The 26,857-nt window shown below is 47.3% G+C and overlaps 3 protein-coding genes across 3 annotated transcripts; all 3 read left to right on the top strand.

Moving 5' to 3' along the window:
* The first annotated feature begins 10,801 nt into the window (after positions 1 to 10,801).
* LOC149340547 (uncharacterized) lies at positions 10,802 to 13,362 on the top strand. The gene is made up of 2 exons (XM_089551292.1): positions 10,802 to 10,994; positions 13,175 to 13,362. Exons 1-2 carry the CDS (start codon positions 10,802 to 10,804, stop codon positions 13,360 to 13,362), a joined length of 381 nt encoding a protein of 126 aa, XP_089407418.1.
* A 2,695-nt stretch (positions 13,363 to 16,057) lies between these two features.
* Positions 16,058 to 17,528, top strand: LOC149340546 (uncharacterized). The gene is made up of 2 exons (XM_089551147.1): positions 16,058 to 16,256; positions 17,317 to 17,528. The coding sequence occupies exons 1-2, from the start codon at positions 16,058 to 16,060 to the stop codon at positions 17,526 to 17,528; spliced, it is 411 nt and encodes a 136-aa protein (XP_089407273.1).
* Positions 17,529 to 21,076: 3,548 nt separating this feature from the next.
* On the top strand, positions 21,077 to 24,208 carry LOC149340545 (uncharacterized). The gene is made up of 2 exons (XM_089551290.1): positions 21,077 to 21,272; positions 24,021 to 24,208. The coding sequence occupies exons 1-2, from the start codon at positions 21,077 to 21,079 to the stop codon at positions 24,206 to 24,208; spliced, it is 384 nt and encodes a 127-aa protein (XP_089407416.1).
* The last annotated feature ends 2,649 nt before the right edge of the window (positions 24,209 to 26,857 follow it).

The raw sequence follows: 26,857 nt of genomic DNA, 5'->3' as shown, positions 1-26,857 counted from the left end.
TTCATCGCTACCGCTTCAGCAGACGATCTCACCTGCATAGCAGACGATCTCACCCGCACGATTTCCTCTCGCTCGATTCACAAATATAATCGTAGGTCCACAAAGACGGCTTTATTTGCCACCAGTTCCTATAAAAATCAACTTAACGGAATGACTGACACTTGAAAGATGGTGCGTCTCCGGGCTCCAGCGCCCGCCAAGAGCACGGCTCACTCAGCTCTGACTGCACCAACTGCTCCGCCATCTTTAGACAGGAAGTTAGCCTGCATCATGGAGGAAGGAAAAAGAGAGGAGAGGCCATCACGTGACATTTTGTGAAGCCGGAAACCAGCTCGGCGCCATCTTGTCCGGGCTGACGTCATCGCATAAGTCCCGCCCTCGACTTCTGCGCGCGCGTTTCAAAGCCAACGAAGGAGCATGCTACCGCAGGGGCACAGATCCCCGCGCTGGTGGCGCTTGGTTGCTGACCGGCCGGTTTAGGGCACCCTATGCATGCCGGTGTTCGTCAGCGGAGAGGCTAATAAAGCGGAAATACCCGTGTGAGACAGGCGGCTACTTTCAGTTACTGCTTCGTACTGCGTCGTCTCCGCGCCGTATCAAACTGCTCGGCCCTGGTCACAATTAGTAGCAGCCGAGAAAAATACTTATCTCAGCTCTTGCAAGCGCGGGAAGTGACCTTCGCTTTCAATTACTGCGGTGGCCCATCTTACGGTGGTTATCTGCGATGGCCCCCCTTTGGCAACGTCCGTCCCTGGGACTCTGAAGTTGAAGGCTGCATTCGATGAAACTAGTATACTTGCTTGTTTAGCTCAGCGCTCGAAATTAGCCTTCACAGGGTGAGGTGAAGGACACGCGAGAAACGTGGGCCCCTCGTCGCGCGAAACCACACGACGGCCACCGATGCCCGGGAAGGGCATTCGTCCGGTATCGAAAATCTCCTCCCTGTTCCTCAACTCTTGTAAGCACGGGAAGTGACCGTCGCTTTCAATTACTGCGGTGGGCGAAGGACAACTAAGCACACGCGAGAAACGCGGGCCCCTAGCCCCGCGAATTCCACACGAGCAGTGGTGTAGCCAGAAATTTTTTCGAGGGGGGCACATGTTTTATTTATTTATTGGAAACGAAAATAATGGAAACGAAAATAAATGTGGAAACGAAATGTGGAAACGAAAATAAGAGTGCCCATTTATTCTTCACCGTCGCACGGCGTATGACACTCCTTTTAATTCTAGGCACAGTTCACCCCATTATTAACAGACCTTTTTACGTCAGTTTACTTTTTAATCCTTTACATTCTCCTCAAATGAAGGTATCGCGAAAATAAAAAGTGCTTTTTTTTTAAAGGACCTGCAGCCGAGCGCAGGTTTCCGTATCGGGTTGAAGTTTTGACAAATGTCATTTGTTTGCAGTTGATGACTTTGTTATAGAGCAGAAGCTTTTGTGTTGTTGTATATGATGTGAAGATATTGTAAATAGCCACGTTTTTTCGTGCGAGGTTTTTTTGTGAGAAAATAAATGTTTTTTACAAATGAAGTTCTCGGCATCCTGTGTGCATTCGTATCTTTATGTAGATATTGCAGTGAACAAAACTAACCCTTCGCCTTTATTAAAGAAAAAAAATCTCTAAGGTATTGTTTAAGCGCAGGGTCTCTATCTTTTCATTTTTACCGGCGGCGTATAACAGGGGCGTGCAAGCATGCAAAGCGAGCGCAGCGGCTTCCTTTAAAATATCGCCCTCCACCGATGTCATGGCCCCCGCTGCTCACATAAGCGCAATCGCTAAAATAGTTACACTAACACCAGTGACGATCACTAGAGCGTTGCAAGAGCACGCCTAATAGCAACGAGGTTTCACTGCCGATGGAAACGGGAGCGCGAATGGCACACGCACACTGCACGCACAGGACGCGAAACGTCCGCGCAATACGCTGACGACCTCTCTAGCGCACGGCGTATTGAATCACTGGTAAGCGAACAGCGCGAGTGCTCCTCAGTAAGCAGCGGCGGTCTCCCGACGGCTCCGAGCAGTGACGCAGTTGACGAAATGCCCGTGCGATCGTGGTCGAGCACGCTGAAATCAATGCACGCAACAACGAGAGTTTTGCAGCGAATTCCGCCTGAGATATGAGTGAACGGCGCCAACGTAAGCTTGTGAGCACGATAAAAAACAAACTCGAGCAGTTGAGAAAAGTACGCCGCACCGCAACTGCTACGCCGCGGTCGTCTGCTACCGCCCGGCTTGCAAGCAGCAACTACGACGCCGTTGCTAAGCTGCCCGGACTAGGTGGCCTCCCGATCGCGAAAAAAAACACGTGATTTCCTCCACATTTTTCTCCCATGGTGTTGTGTGGAAAGGGCCTCTCCTCTCTTTTTCCTTCCTCCATGGCCTGCATCGATGTGGACTTCGGCGAAGCAGTCTTCTTGGACGGCTTCGTGAAAATTGGAACGAGTCTCAAAATGGCCGCTGTCCGGCAAGACGTCTAAGTAGACGTCTACTTGGGAGTATTGGAACGCACCCTCTATGACGTCCGCCATTTGCCTCATGATTTGCCTGCCGCCGCTGGCTGAGGTTTGGCTTGGCTTGGACTTGTGGTGGATAGCAGTGATCAACACGTTATTGAAATCAACGTTTTTAGATCCCTCGCACAGCGCGCCTATCTAAATACGTTGATTAAAATTAGGATGAAGATTTTAGAATCGGTTTCCATTAGCAAAGCAATACTTTTTGCAACGTGTTGAAGCATACATCGAAATTTTTGTATGCTGTACTCTCTTTCCATCGCAATCGCCATCATATGCAAATGACATTAGTTTTTGCCGTGTAGCAGCGCGCAGAAAAAATGACATTAAGTCGAACAAATGTCATTCGATGAGAATGACATTAAATTTGCCGTGTGGCAGGGGTATAACTGTCTCACATCTCGGTGGACACCTCTAACGCGCTTAAGGGAAGAGGTAGAGAGTGTGTGAAGGCATACAACTGAAGGTGTATATGTCGTCGGTTCGAATCCCAGTCGCTAGCTAGCCTTGGCTAGCACATGTATGTTATATGCAACGAGAAATCGTATGACACCACCCGAAACGCTGCCCGACGAACGGTTGCGTCACAGTTTCGGTACGAATGCCGGGAAAACTACGAACGACATGAATACGATTGTCAGAAGTGGCGGTGATCGGCTTGCTATGTGCGCCACACGGCCGCTATAGATGACGTCATCATATTTTTCTTGTAATCGCTGCGATTTTCTGTACCATCTGCGAGTACACACACGAACACAGGCCGCCGGCTTTTCCCGTAATGCGACTAGTAGTGCCTTCGCATTAAAATACGCAATAAAACCTTAAGGAACACAACACCGCACAGGAAACATAATACAACGAGCGGTGTTCTGCGTTCCTCCATTGCGCGGCGTTGCGTTCCTCAATTCAAGTGGTTCTATTGTGTTCTAACGCACGTAACATATTTCGGGCGAAGTGCGGGCTAGCACCGCCGTGTTCAGCTTTTCAGGGAACCAGGGAAGAATATGGAGCGAAATTTCCTCTGATAAACTATACCTGACAACGCTATGTAATATTACAATTCAGCGCTTGCTACATGCTATCAGACCTCGATGAGAAAAAACAAAACAACAATTATCTCAAGGAACTCGTAGCTCTAAATTTCATCATAGTGTATGTAACATAAGTAGCCCAGGAACTCCCCTAATACTAATACTACTACTACCCCAGTACTATAGTGCACTGTTTTCTGAGCACATATTTCGTTTTCCATAAGCCAAACAGTTGCATGAGCACAAAATAGTCACACAGAATCCTGGTGTAAGGCGTAATCTCATTGCCCTTCTTAATTTTAAGTGTTCCCTGAAGAATGTACCAGAAGAACACTGCATCAGGACAAAACACACAGCAGTAATCAATAGTGTCTCGATGCTGACAAGGTGGCACTTCACTAACCACGGCACAAACGTCCCCGTCCCACGGAGCCACGTTTTGACGTATAAGGTCGATGTGTGGAGTCTGCTGTCAATTGAATTAATAAGCTGAACTCGCTTTAATACACTGATGTCCAGAAAGCCTAGGTAAGGCTGCCGGTAAATGGGCATAAGTATAGACTCAATAAAGAAAAAAAAATTGCCGTCTTTTTTCGGGAAAGGCCGCAAAGATTTTCTAAGGAAAAGTGAACAGTGAGGAAATGGAATGTATCAGAAACTTCTGTAAGAACAGCCCACGAACCTCCCTCGCGACTAATACCCTCTCGGTGCAAACACAAATGCAGATGAGCACTGAGTCGCCTGTTAAGCACAGCTACCAGGAAGGGGCAGTTTAGTGTTTTAAAGAACAACGGTGATAAAAGTTGGTGGACCTATTAAATAACTTCATAACACCAACGCCACAACCCTCAAGAGGGAGAAACAAATTAATGGTCTCGATGCATATTAAGACCGCCATTAAGAGGTCACAAAAGTTCTACGTAGCGCTTGTACAGAAGGCAAAACGCTTGTCTAGAACACGTTCTGAAACAAGTCATATCTTAACTACTACTTGTGGCTACGGGGGGGTACTCTCGCATTCTGCCACCCTTTTGAACGGGGGCACTGCTTGGAGCGGGGTGGGGATGTGGGGATGGGGGGCGGGGGGGGGGGGGGGATTCGCAGGCAGCGCGCGCGCAGTGGTCGTCACTTGGACAGGGCTCCTCTGGCGTGTGGTGCAGCTCGCACCGGGAGGGCTCCTGGGCTCGTGGGCCGTGATGCTTGAGTTGCATTGGGCAGCTACCAGGGCCTGGATCTCTGCAGGGAGGGGAGGCCTGGGCAGGAAGGAAAGGCTTCCGAAGGAAGTGGGGCCGGATGGGCTGGGAGGGCAGAATTGGTCGGCCATCAGTTCTGCCAGGGTGTCGGTGCTGATAGCCCTGGAGATTGCGATGGCCAGGATGGGGTACCTGGGGATACGCGGGCTCACCAGGGACCGCAGCAGGCGCCAGGCTTTGCCCGAGTGGCTGGACCTTTGGATCTCCGAGCATACCCCTGTCCAGCTCTCCCGGCGGCGGCGTCTGGCATGCCTCCGGCAGGCAGCGTCGATGCGGCGGTCATAGCATTTCATCGACATTTTTTGCCTCTCTGGTCGTAGCGGCTTCCAGAGCTGCGGAACACACAGTTCGGCGCTTCTAGACAAGTGTTTTGCCCTCTGTATCATATTTCTCACACAATGCACGACTTGCAATACGCAGATAAGCTTCGAAAGCAAAAAAAAAATGTTAGAAATTTTCGCCCGCGCAAGCATAAACAGCTCCCGACCTATCCAATACTGCGTTCGTCGCTTTACAGGCAGGATTTGCGGATTCCAGAGGACCCGCTATTTTGAACCCGATGTAAGGGAACCCTGAGGTAATGCAAGGTTTTCGAATCTCATTTTATGCCACCAAAACAAGGTTTCTTAGCCCAGTGACCTGGCCAGAACCCCTTTGATTTATCAAAGTTAAAAGCAGCGACTGAATTCACTCTCGCAGAATTGCACAGTTAAATGCAAAGCCCAATCATTGTATCTGAACAGAAGAAAGCAATGTCATCTGCACTGAAGAAAATCTCGTGTTTACATTTAGCTATAGACAGGACACACGAATAGCTGGGTTTCTTTTATGATACTTAGACGTAAGGGCGGAATATAGAGCAGATTACAAAGGCGATGGAGGAGAATACTGACGAGCAGATGATCTATTGGTTTACAATAAGCCTTGCTACAGATTCTTTGTACATTATCCTATGCCTCTATGCAATACATTCCCAATATGTGTTATAACTGACAGCCGTTGTTGCGCCCTCATCGCGCTAAGCATTGGATATCATCATCATCATCATCCAACCGTTCCTTCTGAGCCGTCAGTGTTGCGAAGGCCGCTGGAGAGAAAAAAAAATGATTTTGAGGTAAGGGAATGCGCAGTGACTGTACTAACCTTCAGTGCCGACTTCAACCAAGCTAAGAGAAGGGATAACGAAGGAGCGAAAGAAGGAAAAAAAAAGAAAAAAAAGCCTTAGTGGAGGGATCGGGTTAATTTGTACCATCGGGGGCTGTTTAACGTGCAATGACATCACACAGTCCACGGGCATCTTCTGCATTTCTCTTCCGTTGACACGTGGCCCCCGCTGCAGGGGTTCGGTATCCCGTCTTCCTAACCTTCCTAAGCTTCCTAACCCTGAGCTACCTGTTGGATTGGATTGGAAAACGTTTATTGTCAGCACTGAGCCCTAGTGGGCATTACACTAGGTGGCTTCGAGCCCATGGCTCTTGGCGACCTTGTGAGCCCACTCAGTGTCCCGGACTTGCGTCAACGGGTCTGAGCTGGCCAGTATAGCCTCCCACCGCTCTAGAGAAGGGACTGGTAGTAGGTCCGCCGGTGGCGGCTACCTGTAAATGTGGTGGTGATGAAAAGTTTTTATTGTTAGGAAAGTTGACTGTGGGACCGGTCCTCGTGGGCGGTGTCCTCAGTCCTGGACTCCGACAGTTTCTGCTATCACGCGGGCTTGCGTCCGTCAAGTCCAACATGGCCAAGTATGCCGTTCTCACCGCTCTTCCCGCCTGCTCTTCTCTGTTGCGGGGATACAAGTGTTAGGTATTGGCGTCCGGCATATGAAATCTCGGGGAGAGGAGGCTAAGCGGAGAGAGGAAAAGGGTGAGAGGAAGAGGGAAGAAAAAGGCAGGTGGAGGGCAGGGGAAGTGGAGAGAGTGAGAGAAAGCAAGGCGGTGGGTGGCGAGTGAGAAACTGCGGTCTTCAAGCAGACTTGAAGGGTAGGCAGTGTGACAAGGGGATACGTCGTGGCGCACTGTGATTGCTGGATTATATCGGGTGAGTGCAGAGGGGGTGCGGCGTGCCACACAGCCATTAGTGAACTGCATCCCGATACCTGTCACCGTCAGGGGTGAGCACTAATGCTAACGCATACACCGCCGCATGAACCGCGTTGATCGTCTGTGACTTCTTCCTTTCTAGCGTGCCGGCCGGATAGCGGCGGACAGCAGACCCCTGTACTGAGGATTACGACCAAGATATAGAAGACGACGACACGCCAAGGGGATCCCCCTTTGTACTCTCAATAAAGTTTCTTCTGACACTGCCACCGTTCCCTACCCTAGTAATTCCCGAGTTTTTTTTTTACTTTGTCAGCTCTCACTCTACTTTGCATCATCATCGAGTGGATACGCGTGCGGTGTGTTGGATTTCCGTCCCTCTTAGAAAGCGTTAAAGGACGAGCTTGGTGTCATCCCCCCCCCCCCCTGTTTAAAAAGGGATGCTCATATACCATTCATCCACTCAAACCAGCAGATAAGGTGGGGGGGGGGGGGGGGGGGTGCGGGTTGACTTCAAAATATTCTCGCTCTTTGTTGCCTTTGTGAGGTTGTTGTGAAAACGTTTGAGGGGCAGGAGGAACCGTGGAAGAGCCCTGGCTCATCGATTATTTGGCAGGAAAGATAAAATACTTACCTGATCAGAATTAATTGAAAGGAACTAATTAACTGACACAGGAGGCAGACTACGGTTACCTTACCTTAGTTTTAATTTTTATTTCATGACACGGCTGCATTCGTGCTTGAGCCAATGAAACAGAGTCTACATGTAGTTCATGATTGGGTATGGAACACAGAAAAAATGCACAGTATGTGCGGAAAACAGAATTTGATACCAATAAATAAACATAGCGCTAATATGGGAGACCGTAGTGCAGGCTACGTCGACAGTGCGAGCATGTCACGATTAATGTAAACACTGCAACAAAAGCTAGATCGTTGCATGGAAGTGACTGTAAGCAGTGACTGTGCAGAATTTGCCTAACGCAAGCTAATTACGCACCTAATCCAAATAAACTGCAGCTGACTGGCCAAATAGTTTAATAAAAACGGCTAAATCTGTTTGCATCTAGAAAGAAATAAGCAAGTTCGTTCCATTTACAACCTCTTTTTCTGAGCTAGGCAAGCCACTTGCAACAAACAACAACAGCAAAAAAGGAAAAGGCAATCACTGCTCATCTGTTTCAGTGATAAACAAGCGTCGCGTCGTCAGAACGTTCTTGAGCAGATCCGACCACGATCTCGATCTGCGAACGCTTCGTCGGTGCGCTATCACTGACCTTCGCTCGCAGACCGCCTCGCCTTCGATGAGACCGGTGGAGGTAGCCTTGCCGGCCAAGGAACTGCAGGATGCCTCGACTCTCGTGCGGCCGCTACGTGTAGAGCGTTCCTCTGCAGGTTGAATGGACACGTAATGCATACGCCTCTTGCTGTTTGGAACAGCACAGGAAACCAAAATCGTTTAATAAGTTTTGCTGCTCGATTCTGCCTGCGGCAGGGATCGCCACAAAGGTGGCTAGGCGAATTCATGTCAGTATAGCCACCGACAGCGTTAGCTACTACGTTAACGTTGTAGTGATGTTGACAATGTGATATACGGGGAGCAACATTTGGCAGTGTGGAGCTATCGTGCGGCGGCCACCACAAAGCGGGTTGCTGCCACTAGTTGAGCCACAATCAGCAATGCCGCTGCAACGTAGGCAAATAATATCCCAGAAATATTACTTTGAACTTGTCATAAACGTCTCGTCTTCATGATATGGGAAAGTACTAGACAATCACCGGCCATGCCTTCCGTATTTACTACGCGTTTGTAGTAATAAGTTCTAAATGAAGATTTGTGTTCCGGAAGATGCAGGCCAGCTACACGGAATTTTTGGTTCAGGGATCAATGGGAATGATTAGTGGTTGCGCAAGTCGATTTACGTGGACATCACTTTAGAGCCAACATGGAGGCGTCTGTTATTTTTTAGCATACCACTCTTTCTGTTTATCTCCTTTGGTTACGACTAATATTTCTTTTTTTTTTTTTCAGTTTAATATGTAACCAGGGGGCCGCCAGACGGAACTATACATTTTCCCCTTTCATGCATACACCTTCACGATACTGAGTATTGTAGAGCAGTGTGATCCCTCGAAGCCACTTAATAGAAGCGTTATCGGTCTGATTTCCATCGCCTTCTTGTCAGTACAGTACTAAACCTAGTGCGTGCGTGCGTGTGTGTGTGCGTGCGTGGTGTATTAGACACCAGGCAGGCAACAGATTGTATTCTGCTATCATTCATTTCTATTTCCGACCCTTCTTTTTTTTTTTTTCTGCCGTTCCGCGGACTAGCAAGCCACAATAATTACTCATCCGGCTCACCTGGCCACGTTTCCGCAGGTAAGTTTTTTTCTTTTTTCCTGCTGCATCTAATATCCATATATAACAAGGCAATGTTTACAACGCTTTTACGTCTACTGATGACAAGATCCGCACGACACAGCTAACTTTCTGATTCTTGGTGAGCGCTTTTGTAACTACTCCGTAGGTGAGCACACCAGGACTGATTTTCAATGCAAAGGTCCTTCCACATTGGAACATTAACGGACAACGGCTCTGTCCTTTCCCCCTTTACATCCCCCCCCCCGTTGATAACTTTGGTCAAATGAGTAATGTCAATGAGTTCGGTCAATGAGCAATTACTCCTCATTACTCCTCCCTTATTAGATTGATAACTTTGCGCAGACGAAGGGTTTGGAAGAGCCACGCTGCTGACGTCTCCGCTCCCTCGCCGAGTTTATGCTCTGCTGGTAAGGGTTCAGGGCAAAGTGGAGAGGGCACCACGCACTTGCTGTGCCTCCGTTGGCGTGGAAGAACGGCACTGGCGACCGTTACGTCACAGGGATGTAGGAGAGGAGGGTGACCACCCAGGCCTAAAAAAAAAAAAACAGGGCCGCGGTGGAGCTAAGTAGAGACCGCGGTGGGCGTCTCGCACATTCCAGGTGCGTACGGCGGTGTGTTTTCTAAGGACAGCAGCGCCTGAAACGTAAGTCGGCATCTATGCAGGTCCTCATAGCTCAACTAAGCAACCTGCGACTTCTATCGTTAGACCGTAAAAGAGACCTTAAAAAGAGAAAAGAAAGAAAAAAACTGGGAGTCGACTTGTTGTACTTTTTTTTTTTTGCAAAAGCGGAAATATATTTTTCTTTGCGTGAAGCCCCAATGCCAAATGTTAGTTGATGCATTCTTTTTTCGATTATGCTCGACTGCCCCACCTGGAGAGGGGAACTTGGCGGTTACGTTACTTTCTACTCACTAGGAGAATGCATTCGTAGTAAAACAGTAACGTAATGCTTCCGAAGAAATAGTCGGGAAATATGCTTGTGTACACGTTCAGCGACTGTGGCAATAAGATACACGCGCTATGAAATGCACCTTCCAGATCGAAGAACTTCACAGAACAACTGACGGCAAATGATGCTCCAATTTAAGCACATTTTCTTCCGTAATCGACCGTGGGTATCAATTTTGGAAAGCGAAAAATAAATTTCCGTAAAGTACCAGGCTTATGAGTTAAGCTCACTAGCCCGAATTTCAGGGCCCAACCAAAGTGGCATTCCGCTTCGTAGTATCAGACTTTTTGTTCTCCAGTAAACGCCTTTGATCACTCAATTCTATCACTCAACACATTCTGCCGCTGTTTACTGGTGTTAAAGCTTGTGTCAAAAGCTTCGAAGACGCAAGGTGAGATCTATAGTGTGAGCGGAATGAAGATAGTGTGCGGCAACGCTTAACGTATTGCTGATATCTGTGAAGGTTGATGCTGTACGTGAGTTTTAGTGTTCCTATTGAGAAGGGAAGAACACACGGCTTCAGAATACGCATTCAAGTCTGATTACGCGTAATCAGGCTGATTACGAGGCAGAGGTTAGTAGTTTGAAGTTAAGGGAAGGGGGGCTGTGTCCTTCGCAGCGTGGAAGCATGGTTCACCCGCTGAACCCGACTGCCCTGTTCGTGCTGCTGCTGCTTGCGTGTGCGGCCATGAAGGCGGCACCGCCTCCTAAGGGTGGCTCGTCCAAGTCCTCGGGCAGTTCCTCGTCGTCCTCCAAGCCTGCCGCCGCCTCACCGACGTTTGATTCTTCCGGCGGTTTCCTCGACGCCGTCAAGGCGACCAGTAAGTGAAATAAATTTTATCGCGCCCATCTGACTCGCTGCACCAGATTCGAGTTTTGTACAAAAAAAAAAAAGAAAAGCAGCTCGCAAGGCTATCAGAACAGCGAGAAATTTCGAATGACGACGATAACATTGATTTTACCGGGTCATCATCATCATCATCATCATCGTCAGCCAGACTACGCCCACTGTATTACAAAGGCAACTCTCATTGACTGCCACTTACCCCTGTCCCGAACCTGCTGCGGCCGCCCTATCAGCGCAGTTAAAGTGTGTCTTTCGTTCATCCTCGTTTTCTCACGCTGTTTCTGCAAGCCTACCGCCTTCAGTTTACTAATCCCGTTTCCTAATCTCATCTACCTATCTGCACTGCCCGCTGCTCTGCGTTTTCTTCTCTTGGGTCACCTTTTAGTACCCTAACGGATTACCCTTCACTTACTCCCCACGATAAATTCACTGCCTCACGTGACGTCTATCCCTTCTACTTCAGTTCGCTAGCATATCATTTACGCGAGTTAGTTCCAGAACCCAGGATGTTCTCTTTCTGGCTCCTAAACCTACCCCCTCATTTTTCTTTTCACGGCTTGCTTCGCGGTCTTCAATATGCAATAGCGAACCTTTTCGTTCGCCGTCAAGTTCCTGGCCAATAGATGATAATGAAAAGAGAGAACTATTATATATATTTTTTTCTCATAAGTTGGGCGGGCGGACGAAATTAAGAAGTTTGCGGGGATGCGTTGGCCGCAACTGGCCATGGACATTGTTAATGGGAGAAACATGGGAGAGGCCTTTGCCCTGCAGTGGGTGTAGTCAAGCTGATGATGATGATGATGAAGTAACGACAGGTGATAAGGAGCTACTTTGGCGCAAGACTCGAGGTGAGGCAGTCAATCCACTACTTGGCGAATCGTTTGCAGTTGCTAGCTAACTGCGATAGTTTATGGTAGTTTCTTATTTGCGGTTGGTGCGCCGTGCGAGCGCGGGTATGCGCGCAAGCAGGGACTCCGAAACTTTCAGAGCCGTGGCGGGGGGGGGGGGGGGGGGCAGTAGTTCGTGTTTGCTTTGTTATTTATTTCTTTATTCCAGGTTTTGTTTAGAATGAAATCTTTTACTTCTTGTTTATATTTTTTCTTATTGTGCAGTCTTCGAAAATACATTTGCTAATGCTTATTAAACTTTAAATAAAATGGGCAACTTTATAAAGATGTACAAATGAGGAGTGATCGGCTGCGTTGAAAAAGTTTGTGCATATAGGCTGTCAAAGCCCTGCTAAATATGCTTATGAATAGGGGTAATGCAATAAACGACTTCAATTGTGACAGGATTGGTTTAAGTGTTACTAAAACGAAATGCTTTACGACTGCCTACGAAACCAACTCAGTCCCACTATGCTTTAGATTAATGGTGTTCTAGAATTGAAGCGCTTTTCAGAAATTGATTCCAGGATTGATTTCAGGGAACGTATCTCAAAGAGATCACTGAGAAGATTCCTTCTGGAGACTGAAATAATAAATATTTAACTTTATATGTTCCCCTTATGTTGCTTTGTTAGAATACAATTATTTAACTTAACTTTCTGTTGAGCGTGTGCTATATGTATTAGATGTATTTTACATGCCTGTTAGTGTTTGTGCAATTTTTCGTTTCTGTTAGATTTCAACTGTTGCTGTCTGTACAGGAAGTATTGTATATGTTTGTTAGTTTTGTGTGAAATCGCATACTGTCTGCCGTTACTGCTCTATAGGGCAGAAGCCCTTGTGAGGCTAGCTCCTGTTTCATTGCGCATTTGTTACCAGTATAACAAAACCAATGAATAAACTTCAAACTTCAAAACAATTTGATCTAAGTTCGAGTAATTAAAGGCCGGGGGGGGGGGGGGGGCAGCTTCCCCTCCCTCACCCTCCGGCCTTTGATTACTCGCACTCAGATCAGATTGTTTTGATCAGCTCCTGTTTCGGGGTTCTTGCGCGCAGGCATTAAGCATCAGCAGTAGAATTACATCATACACTTCCACATGAATGCAGTCCGCTGTGTGCTCAGCGCCCTGTTATTCCACGCTTAGGAAAAGCCTGATCTCGGGCACTGATTGGCTTTAGATTGAAGTCATATAACAGCTATCTTCTTCGCGGGGCCTCCACAGCAATGATCTCGAACGCCGCTCTCTCTCTCTCTACTTCGCAGGCATCCAGGTGCAGAACGCTACGGACAAGTTTCCCGTGAACTACAACATGGCCGCTATGCGGTTCCAGAATTGGGCCCAAGAGAACAAGGCCAGCATCTCTAAGACAGCCACTGACGTCTTAAACTTCGCTCGCACCATTTTCCAGCCACTCGAGATCGAGCTGAGGAAGAAGCCCTCCAGAAACTGACTTCATTTAACTCGCACCCAATGTATCCGCACACTTCGCTCCATATGCCCGAGCGCTAAACTTCGAGATGGGGGAACGAACATCCAGGAAACAACACTGATACAGATACGGCTCACCTAATTTCCAATAGCTCGTCGCAAAATAGCCAGCAAGTGCGCTACCAACAGTCGCTATCCCTGGGATGGTTCCTTTGAGAGGGAACTGTAGGCCATCTGGTACAACTGCTTCTAGGATGATGTAAAATGTCCGCGAACAGCTGATGAGACTTGTTTCGATTTGTATGAGGTCATACAGACGAGTGATGTACCTACGTGATTTGTGCTCGAGTATCTAGTTTTAATGAGAAATGAAGGCTGTTCACGAAAGGAACACAGGTCAAAGCTAAGTGATGCTGCAGGGAAAGGCCAGCGTGGTTCAACGACGCGACATCGCTGATTTGTCAGGCAAAAGTTAACTTCCGGCGTCTTAAAAGTTATCACTTGTATACTGTGAAAGTGCAGGTTACACACAACGACGTCCATACGTGACGGCATATTCATACACAAGACGTCATGATTTAGGGAGCACAGAGCAGTGTCTCCTACTTTCACCAGTTTAAAACATCGACATGTTGCTTCTCTTTGCATCTGTGTTGTTAAAGGTGCTGGTCTTTGCAATTTGTACGTTCCTCAATAAAATATACCCGGAGTCGAGTGGGTCTCCTTGCAGTCATTCTACGCGATCGTTTCAAGTTTGACATCAAGTAAATACCGATGAGCACGAGGACACTGGACTGGGTTGTTTTCGATTTTCGAATGAAATCATTCTACTTTCATTAAGTGTAGAGCCAATCGCACTAAAAGTTGTTCACGGAATTAACTCGTCGAGGTCGAGTGCTGCGGTTTTACTGCGGTCACTATGGTTTCAAAGTGCTGTCGAGTGCTAACCCCAGCCAAGAAGAGCTGTATGTTTCACCATGCCACTGCTGCCGTCGGCTATATCATGGTGTCGTATCTTTACACGTTGTATTATAGCATCACAGTCTCCTATTTTCGACCCATGTTTTTTTCTGTCGTTCCCACTTTCCACACCTCAGAGGAAGGAAACACTCTAGAAGCATACTCATCCGGCCTACCTGTTCACATTTCCGCAGGTAAAAGTTTATTTTTTTTTCCCTTTTTCTACTACACCTAAAAAGCCACAAAGTACAAGGCTGTGCTTACAGCCCTTTCCCGTTTAGTGATGACAAGATCGGTAGGACACTGTTAACCTTCTTAATCGCCGTAACGTGGCCTTTGCAACCACTCCGTTAAGTGCGCGCAACAGGCCTGATTTGCAATGCAAACCTCCTTACACACAGAAGCATAAATGTACAAAGACTTTGCCCTTTCCCCCGTTACTTCACACCTCCCGCTCATAACATTGGGCAGACGAAAGGTTTGGAATAGCCACGCTGCAGACGTCTCCACTCTCCGGCCTAGTTACGCTCTCGGTAAAAACGCGAAGGCTGATTCAATGGTTCAGGGCAAACTGGAGAGATACTTTGCATGGAGAGGGCACTACGCTCTTGTTGTGCCTCCGTTAGCGTCGAAGAACGGCACTGCCGATCGTTTCGTCACAGGGACGCAGGAGAGGAGGGTTACCACACAAAACTCCGGCGTCGTGGAACGGCGCCGATGTGCAAGCTAAGCGAAGACTGCGGCCGGCGTTTCGCGCATTCCGGGAGGCGTGTTTTCTAAGAACAGCTACGTCTTAAACGTAAGTTGGCATGTACACAGGTCCTAATTGTTTAACCAAGCAACCTGAGACTTGCATCGTTAAACAGTTGAGTCAATCCTTTTCGTGTTAGACATTAATAAAAGAGAAAAGGGTGAATACGTTTTTTATGCTGCAGAAGATATTATTTGTGCGGAGCACCCATGTGAAATTTTAGTTGACGCATTCATTCTTCGACTGCTCTCGATGTCCCTACCTGGAGGGGAGAACTTGGCACCATTATGTTACTTTCGACTCACTAGGAGAACGCATCGTTGGAAAATGTGCTCAATGGTACCGTTATCTCAGATGAGGAAAGATACTCGTGCGAAGGTGCAACGACCGTGCCAACAAGATATACGCGCTACGAAATGCGCGCCAGATCACTGAAGGCAGATCATGCTTTAGTTTAAACACATTTTCTTTGGAAACAGACCGTAGATATCAGATTATACAGCGAAGGCTAAATTTCCGTAAAATTCCAGCCAACTGAGTGGAGCTTCCGTGCGAGAATGTCAAGTCCCATACACTCTGCGATCCTCTTTTATTCATTGTAGATTTATTCTTAGATAGAATGGCGCCAATCACTCAAGTTCTAAAACTCTGTACTTCCCTCCGCCGTCTTCGAAAGGCAAAACTTGTGTCGAAAACTTCGAAAACGCAAAATGAGATGAAGTGTCGGTGGAACGAGAGTGGTGTGCAGCCGCGCGCGTTACGTATTGTATATATCTGTGAAGTCATGGACTGAACGCGATTTTTAGTGTTTCCTGTTGATAACGGAAGAGCCCATGGATTCGTAATGCACATTCCAGTCTGATTATGTGTAATCTCGTCCATGCGCGTCATTACGAAGGAGGGGTTAGTAGAGAGAGAGAGAAAGGAATTTTAATGAGGGAAAGGTGGAGAGGTTAGTAGTTTGAAGTTAAAGGATTGGTGGCCGCGTTCTTCGCAGCGTGGAAGCATGGTTGACCCGCTGAACTCGACTGCCCTGTTCCTGCTGCTGCTGCTTGCATGTGCGGCCATGAGGGCAGCACCACCGCCAGCCAAAGGCGGCGCATCGAAGACCGCGAGCAGCTCCTCTTCATCGACCTCTAAGCCTACCGCCGCCTCGCCTCCGCAGATGCCTTCCAGCGGTTTATTCGACGCCATCAAGACGACCAGTAAGTGAAAGAAATTTCATTGCAACCATCCGGCTCGCTGCACAAGACTCAATAACAAGAATAGAACTCGAAAAGCCATTTGTACCGCGTGAAATCGTGAATGATGAGGATAATGTTGTTTGTAATGGATCATGGTCGTCGTCAGCCTGACTTCGCCCACTGTATTAAAATGGCAACTCTCACTGACCTCCACTTATTCCTTTCCCGAACATGCTGCGTCCACCATATCGGCGTAATTAAGATGTGCCTTTCGTTCATTCTAGTTTTTTCGCACCGCTTCTGCGAGCCTACCACCTCCAATTTACTAATCTCGTTTCCTAATCTCATCTCCCGATCTGCACTACCTGTATGGCGCCCCGCACCTACTACACTTTCTTCTCTCGGGTTTCCCTTTAGTACCCTAACGGATCATCCGTTATCTCTCTATGCATTACATGCTCTGTCCGCTCGTCCATACCCATTTCTTCTTGATTTCAGCTATAAGATATCGTTAACACCAGTTTGTTATTCGAACCCATGGCGTTCTCTTCCCGGCCCTATCATTTTCCTTCCCACTGCTCGCTTCGCCGTCCTCAGTGTAATATCGAGCCATTTCATTGGGCTCTGAGTTCGTGCGTCATACTGGCAAGATAGAACTAATATATAATATTTTTCTCATGCACTTTATGGTATCAGGTACAGTAAATAATGACATTTGTTAAAGATAAAGACCGACTCTGGCGCAAGATTCGAGGTGAGGCAGTTTATCGGTGGCTCAGCAAAACCTTTGCCGTTAGCTAACTGCGGTAGTTTATGCGTCTTCGTTATTCGGAGTTGTTTCGGGGTGCGAGTGCGGGTATGCGCTCAGACATCAAGCGTCATCAATACATCGAGCCTCAGCATCAAACACTCGCACATGAATGCAGCCCGGCGCCCGCTTAGCGCCTTGGTATTCTACGCTCAGCCAAAGCCTGATCTCGTGCACTGACTGGCTTAGATTGAACTCTTGTATCCGCTATCTCCTCCGCGCACTTCCAGAGGAATGATCTCGCGCGCCGCTTTCTCCCTCTCCACCTCGCAGGCCTTCAGTTGCAGCACACTTCGGACAAGTTTCCCGTGACCTACAACACGGGCGCCATGCGGTTCCAGGCTTGGGCCGAGGAGAACAAGGAGAGCGTCTCCAAGACGGCCGCAGAAGTCTTCAACTTGGCGCGCACCATCTTCAAACCCCTCGAGGCTGAGCTGAGGAAGCGGGCGGACAATGCCTCAGCCCCTGCAATGCGCAGCCAATGAATCCGCATTCTTCGATTCCATACGCCTCGCGGTGAAACTTCGAGACGAGGGAACGGACGTCCAGGAAGAAGCATTGAAAGATATGCGCATCGCCAAATATGAGTCAGCTCTTCGCTAAATATAGTCTGCAAGCGCACGAACACTCTGGAGACCATCGGGTAGCGCTGTTTCTAGCGGGGGGAAGGGGAGGGGGGGGGGGGGGACGCGAGCTGCTTCGATTTATATGAGGTCACAGAGATGAGTCATGTGCGCGATTTGTGCTATTGTGTGTCGTTTAATGAGAAACGAAGGCTGTTCACAAAAGCAAGACAGATCAGAGCTAAACGATGTTGCAGTGAATGGCCGGCGTGGCTCAATAGAGTTACGCCGATTATTTGTCTGGCAAAATTTAAGGTTCGGCCTCTTGCAAGTTATCTCCTCCATAGCATGAAAATGCAAGTTACGCGGAACGGCGTCCATAATTTTGAATATAACAATATAGAAACAGTTTATTTTGTGAAGAACCAACGTCTGGCAGGGTATATGTGAGGGCATGTTCGTTCACAGCGCGTCGTGATCTTTTCACCCAGTTCAAAAAGGAAAAAAAGAAACATCGACGTGTTGCTTTTCATTGCACTTGTGTGGTTAAACGTGCCGGTCTCTGCAATTAGCGCGTTACTCAATAAAAGAAATGTACGGAATCCAGCGGGTCTCTTTGTAGTCATTCTACGCGATCGTTTCAAGTTTGACCTCGAACAAATATCGATGACGAGGACACTGCACAGCGTTGTTTCCGATTCGCGAATGAGATTATTGAAGCTTCAAAGAAAGCAGAGCCAACTTCAATGACAGTAGTCGACGGCATTAACTCGTCGAACTAGAGCGCTGCAGTTTTACTCCCGTCACTCTATACTTGAAAGTACTAACCCCCGCGAAGGAGAGCCGTGAGTTCAACCTTGCCACCGCTGACGTCGGCAAATATCGTATCATGCTGGGATAAGTCACCCAGGACATGAACTGCAAAGCATGATCAATGAATTAGACAGGCAGAGCCGAACGGTGGGGCTAAAAATTAGCATGCAGAAAACCAAAGTAATATTCAACAGTGTAGCAAGAGAACAGCAGTTCGCAATTGATACCGCAATGCTGGAAGTAGTAAGATAATATGTCTATTTAGGGCAGGTAGTGACCGCTGATCCGGATAATGAGAGGGAAATAACTAGAAGAATAAGAATGCGGTGGAGCGCATATGGCAGGTTCTCTCAGATCATGAATGGTAGCTTACCAATATCCCTGAAGAGAAAAGTATACAACAGCTGTATCTTACCGGTACTCACCTATGGGGCAGAAACGTGGAGGCGAACAAAGAGGGTTCAGCTTAAGTTAAGGACAATGCAGCGTGCTATGGAAAGAAAAATGATAGGAACGTTAAGACATCGGAAGTGGGAGGAGTGGGTGAGAGAACAAACGTGGGTTAACGACATCCTAGTTGAAATGAAGAGGAAGAAGTGGGCTTGGGCAGGGCATATAATGCGAAGGCAAGATAATCGCTGGTCCTTAAGGGTAACGGAGTGGATTCCAAGAGAAGGCAAGCGTAGCAGGGGGCGGCAGAAAGTTAGGTGGGCGGATGAGATTAAGAAATTTGCGGGGATACGGTGGCCACAACTGGCGAAGGACAGGGTTAATTGGAGAGACATGGGAGAGGCCTTTGCCTTGCAGTGGGCGTAGTCAGGCTGATGATGATGATGATGATGAGCGTGGTGTCATGACCTTCTATTCTTAAGTTCGGCTGTTCTCACTTCCCTCACCTTAGATGAAGGTAGCACCTCAGAAGCATGCTCATCCGGCACATGCGTGCACACTTCCGCAGATAAAAGCTTCTTTCTCAATATCAGCTACACCTAAAAACAACGAATAACAAGGCAATGTTTACAACGCTTTACCGGCTAGTGATGACAAGATCGGTAGGACACTGCTAACCTTCTTAACCACTATAATGTGCGTTTTTGCAACCACTCCGTTAAGTGCGCACAACAGGTCTGACTTTCAATGCAAACGTCCTTGCACAAAGCAGCATAAATGGATACATCCTGCCTGTTCCACCGTTATATCACGCCTCCAATTAATAACTTCGCGCGGGCGAAAGGCTTGGAAAAAGCCATGCTGCTGGCGCTTCCGCTCTCCGGCTGAGTTGTGACCTCCTGATTCAGTAGTGCGAAGGCTAATTCAAGCGTTCAGGGCAAACTGGAGAGATATCGCATATGGAGAGGGCACCGCGCCCTTACTGTGGTATGGCTACATTGTCGTCGAAGAACGGCACAGGCAACCATTACGTCACGGGGACGTAGGAGAGGAGGGTGACCACTCAAAATCCAGTCCTCGAGAAAAGAGGCCGAGGAGGCCAAGGTGGATGCTATGCAAAGACTGCGGTAGGCGTCTCACGCATTCCGGGTGCGTACAGCGACGCGTGTTCTAAGGGCAGCTGCACCTGAAACGTAAGTCGCCGTGTTTACAGGTCTTAATTGTTTAACCAAGCAACCTGAAACTTCTGTCGTTAGACCGCCCAGTTAAGTTTTCTCGAGTTGGAACTTTAGGGGTAGCTACCTTTTGCGTCTTTTTCGTAGAATCGAAACTTTTGTGTGTTTGCATGGAGCACCGCTCTGAAATTTTAATCGGTTCCTTCTTGAATCGCGCTCGAAAACCTCAATATCCGGAGGGGGGGGGGGGGGGGGGGGGGGGAGCTTGTCGGTTACTCTAATTTCGACTCATTATTTGAGAATGGTTGGTTGGTTATTGGGGTTTAACGTCCCAAAGCAACTCAGGCTGTGAGGGACGCCGTAGTGAAGGGCTCCAGAAATTTCGACCACCTGGGGTTGAAATTTCGGAGCCCTTCACTACGGCGTCCTTCTTAGAATTTAAAACATACTCATTCTTAAGTAATCTCTGAAGAAAAAACGAGGAATGATGCTTGTGTACAAGTTCAACGACCATATCCATATCGTTGAAGCGAAATCCGTGCCAGATTGCAGTTACAAAGCGCTTCAACGAAACGCTGATGGCAAATCATGTTCCAGTTTGAATACATTTCCTTCCGAAGTAGACCCTGAATATAAGTTTAGACAGCGGCGAATAAATTTCCGTAAAATGCCAGCCATCTCAGTGGAGCTACCATGCCAGGACATGAGGTCCCAAACCCACTGAGATTCTCCTTCAGTTATTGTCGATTTATTCTTCGATAATAAGGCCGCTGTTCACACAGATTTTCAAACGCAGCACTTCGCTCCGCTGTTCTCGAAGACGAAACTTGAGTCAAAAACTTTAAGAATGTAAAATGAGATTTAATGTGAGTGAAACGAGAGCGTGGTGAGGCTACGCACGTTGCGTATTGCAGATATCTGTGAAGTTTTGAACCGAACGAGATTTTTTAGCGTTCGTGTTGATAAAGAAAGTGCCCACTGCTTCGGAATACACATTCGAGTCTGATCATGCGTAATGAGCCTTATTACGGTGAAGGACTTTGTAGTTTGAAGTTAAGGGGCCGGGGGCCGCGTCTTTCGCAGTGCGTAAGCATGGTCCACCCGCTGAGTCCGACTGCCCTGTTCGTGCTGCTGCTGCTTGCGTGTGCGGCCGTGAGGGCAGCACCTCCACCCAGGGGCGGCTCATCCAGGTCCTCGGGCAGCTCCTCGTCGTCAGCCTCCAAGCCTGCCGCCGCCGCGCCTCCGCAGGAATCTTCCGGGGGTTTCTTCGACGCCCTCAAGACGGCCAGTAAGTCAAACAAATTTCATCGCGCTCGTCGGGCTCGCTGCACCCGACTCGAGTTCAGAAAACAACTTGGAAAGCCAATTGTACCTACTGCGCAAATTTGTGAATGGTGATGAGATAAGTTTTTTAACACGCGAGCCAAATCCAGGGAACGAAACTAAGTCAAATTGAGCTGTAATGGTAAGCAGGTCCATGCATCTTTCTTTTCAAAAACTATGAACACCTAATTAGGCCCGGAACAACTAGACAACCGTTTCTATTCTTTATTTGTGCTGTCGATTAGGGGAAAATGAGTAGTTTCATAATTTTGTGGCTATAATATAATTGATTAGAAAGTAGGACAAAAAACAACCATATGACGCGAGTGGGATCCGAACCCACGACGATGATGATAAAATGATAAACGAGTCCATCGTTTCCCTACCCTTGTTTTCTGGATATATTGGGGGGGGGGGGGGGGGGTTAAACCACGAGAATCTCGGGAAAAAAAAATTTAGAAAACGTAAGATTTGCGATCTGTGAAGTCTTTATCCCGGAAAATACTATCCTAAAACATTCCAGTAGCGGGTTTAAAAATGTATGCTCGGACCGTAGGTAGCAAAAAACTCAAAAGCGTTTTTTGGCTTGTCGGTTTTGCTTGCTGAAAAGGGAAGGGAAAAAAGAGACGCTCGTTATGACATGCATGACGAAAACCTACAGTCACCGAAACTAAGGAGCATAGCGGATGTTTTTTTTTTAAATTTTGTGGCGTTTATCAATTGGAAATTTATAGGGCAATTATTTTAAAGATAACTGATTAGAGGGTTCTCGCACATACCGTATGCTCCTTAGTTTCGATAACTTATGGCTTCCGTTCTGCTTGCAGAGAGCATAGCATGACAATGGGTTCAAGGATTTTCTTGCGGTTTGTTGCATTATGTTACTTGATGAATTCTTTATGCAGTGATTTTCCTATGCTCCTGAATTACATTTTTACATGTTCACTCTGTCACTAATATGACATGATAATGATGAGTGCAATATGCAGGTGTCAATATAACATTCTGCGGAGAAAGAAATCAGGCTGCTAAAAATATTTGAAGAATGTCACTGCACCAACCATTCCATTGAGAGAACTTAAAAATGACTGCTGTCTCTTACCATGCCTTATTGTTAAGCTAGCCTTTCTAAATGTTTGGTATATTAATGAGCATATAAACATTTAAAGCATCATAACTACTGAAAATATTCCACTGAAATTTTGCATTAAAGCATTCAGTGGACTTCCAGATAAGCTTGGCATATTTCATTGCTCTACATGAAAAAAAATTAAAAATCAAAATTCGCTTGGAAGGACTCGGTTCTGGCAAGGCTTGATGCCACAGGCATCATAAGAAGGTTCTCTCACAGGCCTCACCGCTGCCGCCCTCTCCGTTTGATCACGTGACATGTGACCCCTGCGGTAATACAGGACGTACTACGTCCTCCGCTATGGACGAGGGTGGCGCTGGTGAACACTCTCAAGGTTAGGTTACACGCAACATAAATATCCCCGAAAGTTACAACCACCGCCGACCTTACGCGACATACGGAGATCGTGGGTTCGGATTCCACTGGAGACATGTGGTCGTTTTTTTTCTTCCTTCTAATCAATTATATTTCATTTCATGAAATGATTATGCCACTAATTTTTCATTGATCAAGACCACAAATAAAAAATAGAAATATTCCCTTATGCTTTCCAAGGTTCGGGTATCTGTTGGCTTCCTTAATATGTATGTCATAATGAGTCCCTCATTTTCTTACCCATGTCTTCTGGGCATGTAAAACATATTAGACAAAAGCTTGGATAGCGCAACGGTTTGTGCGGACGAGGAACTTCTCGTTTTTCTCAGGTCCCGCTTAGGATGATTTCGCTTATTTCGCAATAATACAACTGCATAGCTTCTAACGAATCATCATCATCATCATCATCATCATCAACATCATCATCGTCAACGTCTCCAATACCCCGGTGCCACACGTACTGCCGAAACTAAACTTTGCCCATCATTCGCCCTCGTTTTTTTTGCACTGTTTCTGCACGGATCTCACCTTCACTTTCTTAACCTCGTTTCCTAATCTCATCTCCCTACTAACACTAACTGCCCTTCCATACATACTCCGTTTTATTATCTTGGATCTCGCTTCAGTACCGTAACGGAACAACCCTTATCTACTCTCCGCATTGCAAACCTTGACAACTTTCATCCCCGCTTCTTGATTTCAGCTGGGATGTCCTTAATTACAGTTAGTTCTAGAATTTTATCGTTAGTCTCCATGTTCCTGTCCCACGGGTGGTACTGGCAAGATACAAGTATTATATTCTTTCCAATACATTTTATTGTATTGGCTACTTTAAATAATGACAGCTGATAAATGTAAATAGCTACCGTAGCGCAAGACCGAGGTGTGCAAGTCTATCAACGGCTTGGTGAAACATTTGGCGTTGCTATCTAATTGCGATAGTTTATGGTTGTTCGTTATTCGTGGTTGGTGCGCGGTGCGGGTGCGGGCATGAACGTAAGCATCAAGCATTCGCAGTAGCGTGGTATCAGACAATCGCCCATACATGCAGCCCAGTGTCCGCTCAGCGCCCTGATATTCTACGCTCGGGCAAAGCCTGATCTCACGCATTGATTGGCTTAGATTTAAATCTTGCATCCGCTATCTCTTCTGCGGGCCTCCGCCACAATGATCTCGAGCGCCGCTTTCTCTCTTCCCAACTCGCAGACGAGCAGGTGCAGCACTCTTCGGACAAGTTTCCAGTGAGCTACAACTCGGGTGCCCTGCGGTTCCAGGCTTGGGCCGATGACCAGAAGGGCAACGTCGCCAATACAGCCACCAACGTGTTCAACTTCGCGCGCACCATCTTGAACCCCTTCGAGACCGAGCTGAGGAAGCAGGCGGACACTGCCTGAGTCCCTGTAACTCGCCACCAATGCATCAGCATCCTTCGCTCTATATTCCCCACCGCTAAACTTCGAGACGAGTGAACGAACATCCAGTAAGCAGCATTGAAACAGACGCGCATCGCCAAATATGAGGCAGCTCTTAGCCAAATATAGCCTGCAAGTACTCGAACACTCTAACGCGCTGCTTACAGTCTCTATCCCTGAAATGCTTCGTTTTAGTGGCAACTGGAGACCATCTGGTACAACTGCTCCTAGGATGGCGTAAAATGTTCGCGAACAGCTGACATGAACTTGCTTCGATTTGTATGAAATCACATAGACGAGTATAATGTGTGTGAGTTTTCCTAGAGTATCTAGTTTTAATGAGAAATGAAGGTTGTTCACGAAAGTAAGTCAGGTCAAAGATAAGTGATGCTGCAGTGAAAGGCTGGCTAGGCTCAACAGCCCGACCCCAGATTTGTCTGGCAAAATATTTGGTTTCGCCTGGATATAAAAGTTCTCTAGACTACCGTGAAACTGTATCTACACAAAGGACAGCCATAATTTTGAATTTTACAAAAGAAAAGCCGCTTATAGGAGGTATTCACGTGACGTCAAGGCGTCATTTTTCTGTCCAGCGTGTAGCTTCAGCAGCGCAGGCGGGAGCAGGGAGCGATAATCATTTTAAACATGACGGCGGCCTTTCGCAGTGCTCCATAGACAACAAAAATGGCGGCTGTGACTCCAGTGAACACTCTCTTAAGGCCTGATTGGGACTATGTGAGGTCATATTGATGTACAGAATGTCACAATCAGGGCACACAAAGTAGTGTCTCCTGCTTTAAATAGTTCAAAACATCGACGTGTTATCTCTCTTTGCACTTGTGTTTAATGTTAAAGAAGCCGTTCTCTGAAATTTGTACTTTCCCCAATAAAAAAAATATGCTCGGATTCTAGCCGGTCTCTTTGCAGTCATTCAACGCGATCGTTTCAGGTGTGACGTCAAATACAAGGTAGTGAGCAAGAGGACACAGCACTGGGTTGTTTTCGCTTTGCGATTGAGATTATTCTAGTTTATTTGAGTTCAGAGCCAACGCGAGAGTAGGCCACGAGCTTAACTCTTCGGAATTGGGTCGCTATGGTTTGGAGACATGGTCCGATACTATATCCAGAGCGGAATAGCCGCGAGTTTCACCCTACCACCGCTGCTGTAGGTACGTCCGTAGGCGATATCGTTAAATCGCAGTTGCCAGAGGGCGATTGAATGACAGCTGAACGGTAAGAAACAAGGGCACAGATGACGGAGGTATGGCCAGTATAATGTCAGAACTAGTTTTGTTTGTAATTATGCATCAAATTACGATGGAATCGAAAACTTCAGTCAAAATAACTCTGTGGAGGAGCTTTCCTCTATCATTTCTTTGGTTGCGCAAATCTGGCCTTTGGCATAATTTATTTTAAAGAGAAAGGCACACTCTCGTTTAGACAAAGAAAAAAAGGTCCGGTGTTGAGGCCCATGTGTAGAGGTGCTTGTGTCTTGTGGGCGGCTAGGGTGGGAGTCCTGGCTAGTTAAATGTCGTTCGCCGACTGCCCGAAGTCCGGGTGAAGTTCTCGAAAAGTGGTCGACCGTTGCCCACGTAGCAGAAACGGGGCAGAACGCACAGTAAGACACTGTGCTTTTGTTATTATGTAGCAGTGAAGAAGAAAATATCAAACCTACTGGGTTCATTTCCTTGGAGAGCTATCTTTCGTTATGCGCTGCTGGAAGCTCGTGGCAGTCCTGGTCCCTTAACACATAAAGGATGAAGATGGTGATTTTCATGGCGCAAGGGCATCTGTGGCCAAAGAGAGCCATGGCACACGGTTTCTTCTACTCAAGGTGGAGTCCAAGGCTCATTTCCCAAGCACTTCATCCTAAAGAAGCCGAACACCAGGCAGGGGAAAGCTTGTACGTATTGTATCACCGGTGAGTACCCGGCGGCACTGGGGATCGAACCCCGTACACCACGCATTCAAGGCGGATGCTCAAACCATTAGGCCACCGCCGCCGTAAAACACATAAATGAACAGGAATACGCCATTCTCGTGGCACTGGCTAAAAAGACGAAAAGCACGTCGGCACATGATTCCTTGAAACAGAGAAGGGCTTCAGTGCCCTCGCCCTGTCCCGCTGTGATGAGGTGGAAAAGCAAGTTGTACAGTGTTCCGGCGCAACCCGCTTCACTGTGTCCTCAGAAAGCTATTGTTCAAGCATTTAGCTATAGAAGAGCGTGTCTTTTGAATGCACAGGCCGTATGCTCACCTTAGTTCACATGCACCGGCGTCTGTCTGAACGAAGCCTGTAAAACGGAGAAAAGATAATAAAACTGTAAAATGGGACTGGAATCGAACTCTTGATGCAGGCTGAACGTAATGTCACGTCGCCTCACCTCATGGCGCAGGCGACGATAGTTCCAAGCGCTAGTCCAAACCACGTGCCCTACTCCAGCCGGGTGATTAGAGCATGCGAACTCCCTTCTAGGAAAGTTTATTGCTCGAAACCACAGCGAAAATGCAGCTGAATACAACTATGGTGAATCTTACATCACAAGTAATAAAATTGCCGTTGAAAAAGAAGGGATATTTTAGTGTTTTTTTTTTTTAAATGCTACAATAGCCGACAGTTTAGCTGTACTT

Source organism: Amblyomma mixtum, chromosome 6 (assembly GCF_055824585.1).
Source record: "Amblyomma mixtum isolate Tamu chromosome 6, ASM5582458v1, whole genome shotgun sequence".
NCBI classification, from domain to species: domain Eukaryota; kingdom Metazoa; phylum Arthropoda; class Arachnida; order Ixodida; family Ixodidae; genus Amblyomma; species Amblyomma mixtum.
Note: the sequence above shows the minus strand (reverse complement) of the source record. Positions and strands in the feature narration are given on the sequence as shown.